The sequence below is a fragment of the Biomphalaria glabrata genome, chromosome 16, assembly GCF_947242115.1.
Source record: "Biomphalaria glabrata chromosome 16, xgBioGlab47.1, whole genome shotgun sequence".
Lineage (NCBI taxonomy): Eukaryota > Metazoa > Mollusca > Gastropoda > Planorbidae > Biomphalaria > Biomphalaria glabrata.
In genome coordinates, this window is record NC_074726.1 from 21,476,010 (window position 1) to 21,491,461 (window position 15,452).

General features: G+C 33.7%; 1 protein-coding gene across 2 annotated transcripts; it reads left to right on the top strand.

Annotated features, from left to right (window-relative positions):
• Window positions 1-7,451: 7,451 nt before the first annotated feature.
• LOC106078887 (ankyrin repeat domain-containing protein 50-like) lies at window positions 7,452-15,360 on the top strand. 2 transcript variants are annotated; one of them, XM_013239951.2, is made up of 5 exons: window positions 7,452-7,568; window positions 9,621-9,924; window positions 10,893-11,126; window positions 12,259-12,382; window positions 13,598-15,360. In XM_013239951.2, the coding sequence occupies exons 2-5, from the start codon at window positions 9,699-9,701 to the stop codon at window positions 15,144-15,146; spliced, it is 2,133 nt and encodes a 710-aa protein (XP_013095405.2). In that variant the 5' UTR covers window positions 7,452-7,568; window positions 9,621-9,698; the 3' UTR covers window positions 15,147-15,360. The 2 variants fall into 2 exon arrangements, with proteins under 2 accessions (XP_013095405.2, XP_055870606.1); XM_056014631.1 differs by lacking the exon at window positions 7,452-7,568 and adding an exon at window positions 8,355-8,909.
• The last annotated feature ends 92 nt before the right edge of the window (window positions 15,361-15,452 follow it).

A 15,452-nucleotide genomic window follows, 5' to 3' on the forward strand; every position in this document is an offset into this window, starting at 1 on the left:
TCATGAAAGACCTTTGTGCGCCCCTAATCAGTGCTTCATATTTCAACACCGCACACTTTTTTTTTCTCTTAATGTTACTGTATAAAACTTTATTATATTTTTATCTGCATTTTAAAGGTATAAAGATTTTTAAGATGCAGTTGCAGACTTGAATTAATACTGCTAAAAGAAAGTAATCTAAAAAGCTGGTGTGTTCCTCCTTACTAACCATTCCAATGTAACTTTCACAATGATTTTGAACTTGGTTGCATCAGTGATATCATTTTCTTTAGATGCTTACCAACATTTTATATGCATCACGTTATGTTGGCTTTAACCCCTGCAAAGTCTGATCCTTTGTTGTTTAGAAACAAAAAATAACCTATGCTGCTTGCAAGATTTTCTAATGCTGTAAAGATTATATAATAACTACTAGAATGAAAGAAATGAGAATTTATATCTCTTGGTGTAATATTTCCAAGTCCTTAATTTTGTGTTTTTCTTTACAGAACAAATTCAGCTAAAATGGTTCTAAATCTTCAGTTAGCCAGAAAAGCCAATGACTTGGCATAATTTAAGTCATTGATTAACATGCATGACTAGATTGACCTAGGGATACGGGTAGGATGTAATCATCTTTTTTGAAGTTGTCTGTATTTTATAAGATAAGATAAGATATGTTTACATTTCTAGACTAGTTTGATTGTTGTACTTGGTAGGTAAATCTTCCAGAGATAGACTTTTAAAGATATATGCTTTAATTTCTAAATAAAATTTTGAGAGGTGAAAAAATGTTTTTTGTGATGCTTCTATTGACTTGTTAATTCCACTATTTTACCAGCCAATACCATTAGTTTGAATTTGCTATCCATGCATGCATAGTTATTAGAATTCCTAGAATCTAAGTCTCACAAGTGCACAACTAAACAGATCTGAACTCCCATAGAGTGTGTAGCAATAGCTACAAATAATAGTTACTGTTTTTGGAGAATGTTAAATGTTCTATGATTTGAAAGATTGTTGCAGTAAAAGAATCTCACTTGTTGGCCAGTATGACATTTTATTTGTAAACAGAAAGTTAACACAACTGGTAGACATGTTCTTATTTTAGTTCATAATTTATATTTTTTTTATAACGAATATATTTACACTTATAAACAAATGTAATGTGTTCCACAAATGTTGTTTCAGCTTACACTTTTAAAAAAAATATAAGGTTTTCACAGAGATTAAATTGTTTTAATGTGTATTTATTTGTAATAGATCAATAATTATTTTAACTGTTTTAATAATTTTTTGATTTTAGTTGATTATTTTGAGCTTTTTTTCACTGTTTTAGCAAGTTGTCTTAGCATGTGTTGTTTTAGCAAGTTGTCTTAGTATGTGTTGTTTTAGCATTTGTCTTAGCATGTGTTGTTTTAGCATTTGTCTTAGCATGTGTTGTTTTAACAAGTTGTCTTAGCATGTGTTGTTTTAGCAAGTTGTTTAGCATGTGTTGTTTGAGAAATTGTATTTCTCAATATTTCACTTAGTCTCTTTTAATTTTCTTTTGTGTACAAGAGCACTTTGATATTATTATCTTCTTTATAACATTATTTGTATTGTTTTTTTTAATCATTCACATTTTTAATTTCACTATTCATTCACAACTAAAATCTTAGCTGTCATTTATTACAAATAGACTGTGTTATGCTTTCTACATGCAACTGTGCAATATTGTCTTCTCACTGGGCATAATTACTTTTTATTTACAAGCTATACAGCATCTTATAACCCAAGTTTTGTTTTAAATTCAGTCCCATTGCATTGGTGAAATCCTAAGGGTACAGATTATTCTAGTGATTTACCTTTCAAAAATGTATTAAAGTGTAAAGGCTAGTAATTAAAATAACTTGTATTATTTTTCTTTCCACTTGTAAGGGAGATGGAGATATTTTGTTGTGACAAGTAGTTAAAAAAAGGCAGGTGTCAATGTTCACTAACAAGTCACTTGATTAAATTGGTTTGAATGACATAACTCTGTTGAGATTTATAAATTAGTGTGTTCTTTTATATTCCTCTGTGTTCTGGCTATTTGTTAGTCATGAACTGCTTTTTTTTGGATGGGGGGGGGGGGGGGGGAAGGAGCGAGGGAGGTTTTACAGAGAAATTGACCATCTGTAAGTAATTGGGATAACCTATTGTTTAAAATGAATGCTCAGCTCCCATTGCAGCACCATAATCTACTGCTGTAGTCAAAGTGTCAAGTCATTAGCCTGGAATCAGATTTGGTCTTATATGACATCCTTGGAAATGCACCTTCATTGAGAACAGAAAATCAATTTGTGCTGATGTGGCCAGTTATCTGGCTGAACAATATCTACTTCATAAGTTGTCTTGATATGGATGCGCTGTTACGTCACATTGAGTTTTGTACATGCCAGCATTTTATTTTGTGTGAACATTTCATGGCACCAGGTTTGAATCTTGAGTTATCTGTTTGTATTTGCAATATTTTTAGTTCATTTAGTGTACAGGTAGTTTGTTTTACCATATTGATTACTATACTCCATGTATTACCTCCTCTATACTTAACATACCCTACATAGAAGTATTATTTTAAAAGGTGTTTTATTTGACACATCTTTCCACTGTTATTTTTTTTTTGTATACTTGTATACCACTAAGATCAGTTTGTAATCACTGTTCATTGTCAAGGTCTGTAATAGGCAAATGTTATTATTGTTCAATTTGCTTCATTTGAGGACTATAAGAATCAATTCTTAAATCATTTCCTTAGAAGACATTTGGATCACTTTTATTTATCATACTCAATGTAACCTAATATGTTCACTTATTACTTCTCATGAACCCCATCCCAAATAAAAGTGTTCTTCTTCATTGTAAACATCACCATTCATTTGGTAGTTTGGCACATTTTTATTTTTTGCTTATAAGTTGATCATGCCACTCTTGCCAACTAAAAAAGATCAAAAAGAAAACCAGCATTTTTCTGGCTTATTAGAAAGGAAAAAAACAAAAGCCAATTTTTTTTTTTGTATTGAAGAAGCTTAGCAAAGGTGTTACTCCTTTTAATCTTCTTCTTACTTGCACTTGTTCTCTAGTTTTTGAAGTTTACAAATATTATCAAGACAATCTGGCACTACTGTCCTGTAAGGCAAGCAATTAAATATTTTCTAGTCAATACTTAGTTGAATTATATTCTATTCAATTTTAATGTACATTTTTAAAATAAATATATTTTATTTTTCCAAACAAATCTAGCATGTGACCTTAGTTGAAGGAATTTATTTTTACTTAGCATGACTGTATTAGTTATTGGTTTCAATTAGTTTACGGAGAATCTAAATTTTTCCAACACCATTTTGAACTCAGGATTTTTGGTTTCATTCTCACATCAATTTTAGTAGTTTGCAAGTCATATGTGGCTTTTTGTATTGTGAGCAAGAGAATTAGGAAGAACTTAAACTAATTCACCTTGAGATATTTTGCCCTCTCTTTTTTTTTTCAGTCTTTTCTAGTCATTAGACAAGTCGTTCTTAAGTCTTTCTTGAGCATGGGTTGTGAATCAAGATAAGGCTGCCTTATTGAATTGTGCTGTTTGGGTAAATCCCAAAGGAACATATTTTAGAAGAGAGAGAGAGTTTCAAAATAAGCACAGTTATTTTTTTTACTTTAAACACATACTGTTCTTTAAAAGGAATTGAAACATTGGTAAAAACATCTACAAACAGTAACTACTAATTGGTACAACTGTAACTAATAATTATCCTTTAGAACTGAGAAGTTGTGTTGTATCTTATAGTAGTGGTATAATTAACATTATGTACTATTTGTTTATACTTAGAATTTAAGTCAGCATTTTGGAATATTGTTAGGATTAGGGTTAATTATGAAATAAATATTAAGATTAGGATTATATTAACTTTGGTATTATTTTTCTTAGAGGTATTGTTCTAAAAATGTTTGGCAAATTTTTTAGTATCCATATCTGCCACACACAATTGAAGTCAGGAAATAATTTCAATTGAAAGAACTATATCCTGTAAATCTATAGTATACGATCCATTTCTTGTGTCAGGATTTTGCTAACAAAAATGTGATATTCTTATTTACAATTCCCTTTTCTTTTTTTTTACCTTGATTGTTTTAAGAAACATATTCTCGTTAAAGTCATGGCCTAGGATATTTTGAATAATATTAAATGATGAATAATTTTGTAAAAAAAACTCTAATGAGAGGACTTTTGAATATGTCAAAATTTATCAAAATTTGTTTGTCATAATGGAAACAAAATTAAACAGCCTCAATAAAGACTATTCCTTGAGTGTTGGACTAGCTGAAAATTCATGAACTATTACATGTGTGTTCTCTCCTCTAATTTTATGTCATCATATGGATATGTTTATGGCCATAATAAAAGTGATCAATGTTCCAATGCATATCCAGAGTTATCTTCTCTGATGTCTCCGATTATCATGGTTGTTTTTATTTATTTGTTAATTTCTGGTTTCTGTTCTGAAAAACTGATTTAGTTTTGGTGAGTTTGTTTGCTTCTCATTTTCTTGCAACCTTGGGAAACATAGACAAGAGAAGTGGCTCTTACTCAAATGTAAAGGTGGACATACCCTTAAAAGGGACAAGAGAAGTGGCTCTTACTCAAATGTAAAGGTGGACATACCCTTAAAAGGGACAAGAGAAGTGGCTCTTACTCAAATGTAAAGGTGGACATACCCTTAAAAGGAAAAAAAAAAAGACCCAAGTAAACTGTCAAAACTGGGCTTACTATTTATTTGATGAAACATGTCTCAGTAAATCAAAGGCTTTAAAACTACTATAACAAAAAACTTTTCTCACTGATTCATCATTTGCACCTAGCTGAATTCTGTGTGGAACTCTGTGCATCACGTTTTCTTTGGATTGAAGACACCCTACATCACAGTGAGTCAATGGAGAGTAGGCTACCTATTTCTCTCTTTTGTCCACTGTGTGTTGATAGTGAAAACGCACTTTGAACGTTAGCATTATCTTATCTTATAAGAGACTTTACTTTAAAAAAAAAAAAGAATATGATTACGTCCTACGCGTATCCCTAAGTTACCTAATTTAGTCTGCCAAGTTCGTTGGTTTTCCTGGTTGATTCAGGCAACCCATTCTATGCTCTAATAGAGCTAGGGAAGAAAGAGTAGGCCTATTTGTACACATTTTTCCTAGCATATGGAACAAGAAATAGATTATTATCAGTATTTTATATATAACTAGGCATATAACCCATGTCCGGCGGGTCTTAATTTGCGTATCACTGTCGATATAGTCACTGAGAGTGTTTTGGAAACAATTAAACGAAATAATAATGCTATAAGAAAGTGAATTAAAAAAATAGTATGAATGGAGCTATCAAAATAGCTAATCGAGCTAAATCCATTTTTTAAATGAACACATTTACTTGTAGGTCTACATATATTTAGATCTAGATTGTAGATACTATTATAATAAATGTAGACCTAATATTATAAGAGTGAATTCAATGGCTCAAGAAGCTTATTAATTATTGTAAGTCAGTATATGACAAATCGTTCATCCGACATTTCGCTCATCGACAACTTGTTCAACGACAGTTGGTTCACGACGAATCGTTCACACGACAAATCATCATTGTACAGTCTAGACATGGACAAAATACTCCACCAAGGCTGGCCCCTGATGGCAAGTAGCCTATTCGTTTTCGTAACTGTCCCTAGCGATAGCGTTGGTGCTAAATTTACCTCTTTTGTGTGAGACACAATCAACTGAAAAATACGAATCCATTCGAAATTTAAGTCTCAACTTTGACTGTTTGGCGGATCTTAAAATAACGACTGCAAGTGAAACCAAAAACAAAATGCACATGTGTAGTAAATGCCTCTCCTCTTGTTTCTGATTGTCTTTTCATTGTCGTTAATTAGTCATCTGTTCTTGAACCAGTTTCCACGGTGTTGCAGTCTTTCCAACTTAACATAGTGGCCACTCAACAGCACATCCTTAATGACATAATCAAAAACCAACTTGACCATCCCGAGGAACACATCAGAGATGTCATCTTGAGGAAGGAGAGACTACTGGCAGAAAAACCTGATACCGGATATTGAGTTGCTGCTGCCGAGAATTCGCAGTCGACAGACACACTGAGAAAAAAACAACACGTTTTGGATTTTGGGAGTTATTACAAAATACGGCTTTACATTACATATCTTGATTTTTATAAGCTTCTTCATTACGTCTAGCTTTTCGAGCAATAATAATGGTCAGTTCAACTTTTTTTTTGTCTTCATCCTAACTAAAAGCTGCAATGCAAAGAAGAATATCAGAACAGCACTATAAGCGTTCATCGCCAGCTTGCCATCGCGACGAAAAGCAATTCATTAGTAAAGTTATTGACAGTTTCGGCAGCCACAGTCAACGTTTGCAGTTTTTGTTTGATCGAACGAAGTGAAGCACGGTCCTCACGGATAAAGTTAACAATATGTACGGTGAATACTTTGTTCACGTGTTTAGTTTCTAAGTCTAATTCTTTTATTTCATGAAAAAGAAGTATTTACTGTGCACTTAATATCGATTAGGCAAGAGGGCCCGAATAGGGGGCAGTTCTTTTCTTTAATATTATAACAAGAAGGTTGAGGCTACGACTTTGATCCATGGGTGGCAGCTTGCACCACCCTCTGCAAAAAATCCTGCGGGCCCCCATGGTTGCCTTGCAACAATACCCATACATGGGAAAGGCTTCGGGAGTGAACTCTTATGAAAAATCATGAGCCGGTGGCCCTTATGTAACCTATACTGCAGCTAGCAGCACATGGTGCTACGCCGTTGATCCCAAACGATGTCGGCACTTTCCGTTCCTTTAGAAACATATATGTTGCGTTAAGAGGTGTGGAACTGCTATATGTGGGTGACATCATTCCGACCATAACTAATACCCAGGCATTCATCTTCGCGATTGATTAGGAGGCCATAGAGGAAATTTAAATTGTGTTCAATATCGTTTGATCAAGTGCTATTTCGGTAAACAAAAGAATAAAAAACGGACATTTTCAGAATTTAGGTCAATGCCTGCCGGACCTAGGCCATGTCTTTTTTTTTTTTACCGGACGTCTGATAGCAGGCCTGGCGCCCTAACGTACTCCATAGACTATATATAATATGCCCCACCCCCTTTCCTAATTTTTTTCTCACACACCAGCAATGACCTTGACTGATGGAAACTGCATCACCTATTGTTAAACACATTATGATCAAGATATATATTAGTCTGTTACAGGTAAACAAAGATCTACATAGATATATACTACAGAACTCTAGATCTAGTAAAAAGAAAGCGTTTGAAAAAATAACTCATTTAGCATGCTGATGTCTGGTTATATGTTATATAGGCCATACTCATTTTACGAACTTAAAGAATACGAAATATCTAGATGTCTAGAATATAGATCTAGATATATAGACCTATAGACTGGACCTATAATATAGACTAGATCTAATCTAGCCGCAGTACCCTCGTACAAAGCCCAAGTTTTGGACAGGATAGACTATTCGCAGATATACAAGACTATGTTAGTTGACTACAGGACTGCATTTCTTAGTAGACTAATTTGTGGAATTTCTTCAAGTTCATGACTAGATATCTATTGGCATATGCCATATTGCGCAGATCGAATAACTTCTAGACTGACTAGATAGTCTTAGTCTAGGGCTAGGCCTACTTAATTAGGCATAGATCTAACTAGATCTAGTTACTACTACCGTCACAACTAGTAGTCTTGATCTCTCTCTCTCTCTCTCAAGCAGCTCCCTTTCTCTCTGTATTAACTGTATATATAGGCCTACATATATACTGCAACCTATGCGGTCGCAGTGGGCCCCTCACTTTCATATCCACGCGCTAATCGTAATGATAATGTGGTAAAACTTCCCATCGAAGGAATAATGCTAGGTGTAGGTGTAGATTATTAAATTAAACCATAACTTATTATATATAACAGGGTTCCATGGCCTCCTGATTTTCCAGGGCCTCCTGGATATCTCCTGAAATTATTAAAATTTTCCGAAAACTCATTTTGGGATACCATTGTTGTACATTAAATAAAAAACGGCATTGTGGGCTTTCATTTAGTAAAAATTTTATTTTGACATTATGCTTATCCCTGCCCAGACTAGGCCCAGCGGAATCTGTTCCGCATAGGCCCCGCAATTGTTAGGGTGGGCCCTGTATATATATATATATATATATATATATATATATATATATATATATATATATATATATTGCAAGAAAACACTTTGCTGTCAGCCCTTATTTACCTTAACCTTTTTTTTACATGAGCTCTTTTTACTATAAAAAATATATGAAGCTTAAAATTAGAATGCAGGAAATCGCTTGGAGCCAGGGCTTTTCACCAGACCCCACTGTGAAGCTTAAAGCAATCCCCCGGACATTGCCAGATGGAGGGAGAACCTGCTGCCTCTCCAGTATTATTTCCAGAAGACATTTAAAATTGTCTACAAACCAATATATTTCTGAAAAAAAAAAAGACTTAAACCGACTAGCTTTAATGAACCAATATCTCACACACATACAAATCAGCTCGCCCCACAAATTCCTAATTTAATTTCATTTGACCTGCAGTCTTGTTACTCAGAGAAATAGTGAATTGTGGACAGAACAAGAAAGGGTTTCCGAAGCTCAGAAATGTTGAAAAAATGCTTTGCATTTAGGGCTCTGCCCCTAAACCCACCGGGAGATCTTTCAACACTCCCCAAGACCAATAGCTGATTAAGGGGGTGGCAAACATAAACTTTTTGATCTTTATGGACATCATTAATAAAAGTTTGAATAGCATAGGTATCATGTAAAACCACTTGTTTGTCTTGAAAGTCTTAAGAAAGAAAACAAGGTCTCGTTTCATGTTGACGTTAACTCTGTTTCTAATTTAAATTATCTTACATTGTATTATAATATGTATATAAAATGTCATAAATAACTAGATTTTAATATAGAATTAACACTTTTTTTTTATAGTTGTTTAATAATCAATAAATGTAGGTAAACAGTGGTTCAAGAAAAAAGATAGTTTTTATCAGGGAATTTTTGGGCGCAAAGTTGATGGTAGGAGTGACACCCTATGCAAACTGCTCCTGGGGACACCAATCCTAGTGACGCCACAGCTGAACACAACATTCTGAACAAAATTGAAAATAATAACCATTTGTTATAAGTGCATCTGTTATTTCTCTATGACTGAATTTTATAAGCCATTTTCACGATTTGAAAAAAGTAAATTGAAAGTCTAGATAATACTAGATCTATAAAGCATTTATAAATTTGTATAAGTACATTTCTATAATATAAACTCATCAAGGTAGATTCCTGTTCTGAATCTGCTTCTGTAATGAATTTTCAATATTTGTGGAAAAACATACTTTCAAGACTTCCATTGTGTACCATTTCCTTTTTTCCTAAAGAATTTGCTGTTATATTTAAAATTTAAATGCATGTGTTTATATAGATAATATATGTATATTATCTATTTATATATTTATAACTATCTATATATATCTTTAACTATCTATATATATATATATATCTTATACATTTTTACTTACAGATTTGCATGATTTTAAAATGCAACCTTATGGTGTGCCCTAGGTAGCTAACACATAATAGGAAGACATTCTGTGAACTAATGGCAAGTCCTGATACATGGGGTGAAAGCAGCCTGTGTTCTCCAGCTGCTGGCATATTTATTCATGCAACTGGACACAGTGGTACAGTAGGAAACTTCTACAAATTGGCCAAGGTGATATTGACCTCTGATGACCACATTTTGGCTCAACTGCTGGATCTAGGCTTTGACCCAGATTCTCGAGATGAAGATGGAAATACTCCCTTAATGATTGCAGTTAGAGAAGGTAAATACTTTAGGATAAAAGTAAACATTGTTTAAATCCTTGTGAGCCATTAGTGGTGAAGATTAAAACTGTTAATTGTGCTTGAAGGTCAGAATTTATGCCAGAGTCCACTGTACTTGAATACTGTTTGCTGTTAAAGTAAGTACTTCTGAACTCTACTTCACCTGGCTTAAAATCAATTCTTCTAGAAAGCTAATTTAATCCTAAGTAAAATTATCAAATCTCCCTTTAAGGGTGAAATTATTGCATTGGCAGAAGAGCATTAAAAACTAAATTAAACTAAAAAGAAAAGTTAATTTTTACTTTTTCTCCTAACATTTTCTAAAAAGAAACATCCATTATTTGTGTGGCTTTAACCTACATCTTCTTAAGTCTGAATAAGTTTGTGTGTGTGTAATTTTTGTCCTTGCATTTTATCTGTTTAACCATTTATTCAACTCAGTACAAACATTTGTTGGATTTTTTTTATTAATGGTGTAGTTTTGCATATACTGCCATCCCAGCTTATAATGTTTTTGTACTTAATTCATTTTTCAAGCTTGTCATTTAACAAGGGTGGCCTTTACTTTTCACCCACTTATGTGAGGTACCCATTTAAGCTGGGTTGACTCAGAAATACCCTAACGATCATGAAATTAAAAATCTCAATCACCTCTAGGATTTGTACCTGGGACTCCTTGGTATGAATGCCAAGTGCTTTACCACTCTACCACCGCACCTCCTTACATAATGGAAGCTTTTATATAGACATGAGATAAAAGTTTTGTAGAAAGGATAATAGTGAACAAAACATGTACATAAACTTATTTGATTCTCTGCCTAATTGGAAATACATAAAAAAATATAGAGAAGCAAAGTATATCTCCGAAAACTTTATTCTAGTAAATATCATGGTGAATATCAATACTTGCATGATTTTTACAGTAGAGAGTAAACAAAAATGAGAATATATATATATTACATTTCAGGTAACAAGAATGCTATTAATATACTCATTGATCACTGTGCTAATGTAAATGCCTGCAATAACTCAAATGAATCTCCTCTGAAAATGGCTGCCTGGGCTGGGTCTCCATGGACAGTGGCATTACTCTTGAAAAACAATGGAGATCCAAACATCACAGACATTAGAAAGGAGACAGCTTTAATCCAGGCAGTGAAGCAAAAAAATACTGATATTGTTAGGATTTTATTAAATGCAGGTAATACATTTGTATAAAAGTCAACTATCCAAAAAACTTTAACACCACAGTAGAACATGGTAGCAAATGGATAAAGAAATTTGCTGCCCAACTAAGTATATTGTAGAAATGTCTGGAAGGTAGGTGAGGGACATCGCTATATCAGAACCAAAATACAAAGAACAGCTGGTGGATGAATAGATTGCATTAGGTAAATAAGAAATATGACATGTCCTAATGCATGCATAAAATATGGTGAGGCCCCCTTGTGTGTTAACTCAAAAAAGTATACGTTCTTTTTGTACTGGTATCAAAATCTACCCTGAGGTTACATTATATCGTTAGCATGAATCAGATTATAACCCATTTCCTTGAAAGTAAAAAATGTTAATGGTAACAAAATGGACTGGAAAATTTAATTTTCATTTGATATTATGACAAAGTTTTATTTTACACAGAGTAGTCTGCCTGTCTGGAATCTTGTACACATTATTTCTCCCACTTCCCATTCACAGATCAAGTTAAAGCAATTATTCATTGTCGATGACAACACATGAATCAACAAAAAAAAAAAAAATTAACCAATAAATTAATCAATTAGCTGTAATAATTTTGTTTCATATAGAAAATGCTTGTGTAGGTTTGAGAGTTAGGTCATTTGCTAACAATTTAACTAATAATAGTTAGTAAAACCTTTTTATTTTTTATAAGTACTTGAATAGCACAGTGACTAGCATGTCAGCCTTCAATCATGGAGGTTCGAGGCCTCAAGCTCGAATTCAGACTTGAGCAACTTTCTTTTTTTTTTTAAAATTGTTTCTGAAAAGATAGCTTAGAAACCTTCTCCCAGATACCCCCTCCCCCCCCTCCCTCTCCTGTAAGAAGTTATGCAAAACAAAAACAATTCATAAAAATATTTCCAATCACACACATTTATCATTATTAGTCTAGATCTATTACTAATTAATTCATGATTGATTCAAAATAATTGATGCAATTTTACTCAGTATAAGCTTTGTTTTTTTTTTTAATTATTTTTAAAATTTTACTTGTTATTATTAAAGTTGTTTTATTCTTTTTTTTATGCCCCATAGCTCATTGACTTGCAGTCCTCTAACTTTATTATTCATTTACTGTGTGTCCCCTCAAACAGGTGCTGACATAAATGTCACTGACCAGTATGGGTTGACTGCTGTATCCTATGCTGTCAGTTCTGGAGTTCTGGAATTGGTGGAGATCTTGCTTCAGGCTGGAGGCAATCCTAATGCACTTGACAGGTAAGCAAAAGAGTTAGTTTGAATATTCTAAAGTAGATAACAAACCATGATATTGTCATGTTAGACAACTAGGGAAATGATACTAAGAAATCATCTTCAATCTGATGTTAAAAAAATCTTGTCATATTTTCTTGTCATTATTTAGAAGCTTTTGAAGTTATTATCTATTTTATGAATGAATTTATTTTAAATCATTTTTTATGTAAAAAAAGATTATTTCATCCTAGGCACAGTTTGAAATAGTTTGAAATAATGAAGGCATTCATATTAAATACAAGTTGAACTAGTGTTGATTCATTGCTTTTTAATGGTCATTTTAGAACAAAGCACTCTGGCTGTTTATCTGTCTGTCTGGTACACTAATGTGCACATTTTGCACAGTTATTTTTTGAACCTCACAAAAGTTGAATTAGTCCCCTTTATACCTTGTGTAGAGAATCAGTTCTAAGTTTGAAACTAACAATATATAGCTATGAAACCTTCTATTTTCATAAGCACTTTGCTGTCACAATGGTTAGTGTATTGGCTTGAGGAGGCTTGAGCCCATGAGTTTGAATACAACTTTTTTTTATCAAATACATTTAAAAAGTTATCAAAGTTTCCTCCACCCAGATATCCCTTCTTTCTTATTTGTCAAAATATTTATAAACGCTCAGATTTATTATTGTTACTCTACATCTATTACAAATTTAATTACATAACTGATACAAACTAATTAATACAAGCTTTGTTTTTTTTTAAAAAGTATTTTTTATAGTTTAATTGTTAGAATGGTTCTGCTTCTTTAATACATTTTTGTGTTTCCTTAAATGACAGTGTATTGACATATATCAGTATATATACACATATACACACATAAATATGTATATAAATTACTCCTTCTGTCTTGAAAGTCAATGGATGTTCCCAGATAAATCACAGGTTTTGGTTTCTTCTTGAGTTCAGACAGAATCTGATTCGACTAAACAAAGAATTCTGGAGCAATAAGGTTTGCCACATTTTGCGCATGTGAACGCACCTGTTTTAGGGTTATCTGATACAGCTGCTTTCTTTTTCATTGCTTTTGCTCTTGTTGAGCTTGTACCAGCACACCCATTTATATACTTGTCCAGTTACATTACATCTACATTAAATAGCTTTTAATAATATGAAATTTCAATTTATTTAATTTTTTTCAATCTACAATTTTTATTTTTCAATTTTTTTTCTTTGCAGGTATAGATGCAATTCTCTGATCAGAGCTGCAGATGCAGGAAAAGATGAAATTGTTGCTGCTTTGCTAAACTCCAAAGCTGAAGTCCATGTCCCCAATAAATCTGGGGATACAGCCTTGATCTTTGCAAGTCAGTTTTGCAGTGTGCCTACTGTTAGGCTCTTATTAAAAGCAGGGTCTAAAATCAATCACAGAAATGACAGGGGTGTGACAGCTCTGCATGTGGCAGCTGACCGCGGACGTGCTGATGTTATCAAGTTACTGGTGGAAATGGGGGCTGACGTGAATGCTCAGAAGCTGGATGGAAGTACAGCCCTCATGTGTGGTGCTAGGATCAGCTGCGATGTTGTAAAAGCACTGATAGAGGCAAAAGCAGGCTTAGATGTCACTAACTGTTCAGGACACACAGCCCTTTTGATTGCTGCCACTTGGGGATCTTTTGAAACAGTTGTAGCACTGGTGGAAGCTGGGGCGGATGTAAATGTGCTAACAAAAGACGGAGAAACAGCAATCATGAGTGCTGCCAGGTTTAATCGAAACAGAGCTGTAGAATATCTGCTGAAATCAGGTGCCTGGACAGATGTCATTCATAAAGGTGGTTCACTCAACACAGTATTGACATATGCTTGCCAGTTTTGTCTTTCTGAAACAGTAATGCTTTTGCTTGAGTCTAGGAGCCAGAAAGAACTTCTTCTACACCATGCTAATGCCCAAGGTCACACTGCACTCACTTATGCTTGCATGGCAGACAGGCCCACCCTTGTATCCTTCCTTGTTGCTGCAGGCCTGGATGCTAATGTTAGAACAATTTCTAAAGATACTCCATTAATTTTAGCCTCACACTATGCAGGACCAGAGTCCATAAAATGCTTGATCAAAGGAGGGGCAGATGTGAATACTGCCAACAAGAATGGAGTCACACCCCTTTTAAATGCTGTAAAGAGAAACAAACTTGAAGTTGTGAAAGCTCTGCTGTGGAATGGAGCTGAAATAGCTACCGAGTTGCACCTGGCAACTCTACAGGGATATCAAAACATTGTTCAGCTGATGGTGCAAAGTGGTGCCTCTCCAACTATCATCAATACTCAAATGTTATTTGATGAGGTGAACTCTCACACCTCTTATGGAATCACCTGGTCAAACCCCAATGTACAGGCTCTATCACAGCTTGGCATGGACCATTCTCCCTTGAGCATGGCATTACTAGCTGGTCATTGGGACTTAGCTAGATTCTTCCTTCGAAATTGGTTTTTAACATTTTCTGACTGCACACATCTACCCTACCTGAAAGCCTTCAGACATTATTTGACTGTGAGAAATATGTCAGAATGCTTACAAATCTTAGAAGCAATGTCTTCACAACCATGGAGGCTCTTGATCTTAAGCTTTGCTGTGGCTTCTAAAGCATTGGGTCATGGTTCAGATCGAGCATTAAAAATTCAAAAGTTGAAACTGCCTCCAATGTTTGAAAGAAGATTTCAATTTCGTGATATAACAGCCTTTCACTTTCCAGTTGAATGGACTAATTTTTCAATGGATGAAATTTCTTAATTTAGTGTCTTTTTTGCTTTTTTATATTTCACTTTAAATGAGACTTGATTAATCCATAAATTGACTTGTTGGTTTGTCAGGATTTCTCTTTTAAGTGGAAATGTATTTGTTGGACTAAAAATGCTATGTTGTTTCTATTTATTATTTAAATTTTGATTTCAATGTGATACAAAAATATTTCAGCATTTAAATAAATATTTTCATTTAAATTTGTGATCGTTTTTGTGGAATGGTATTAAGTACAATATTACAAAGTAAATGTTTCATAATTCAAAAAGCTTTGTCATAGTGAAGCAATGTTTGCAT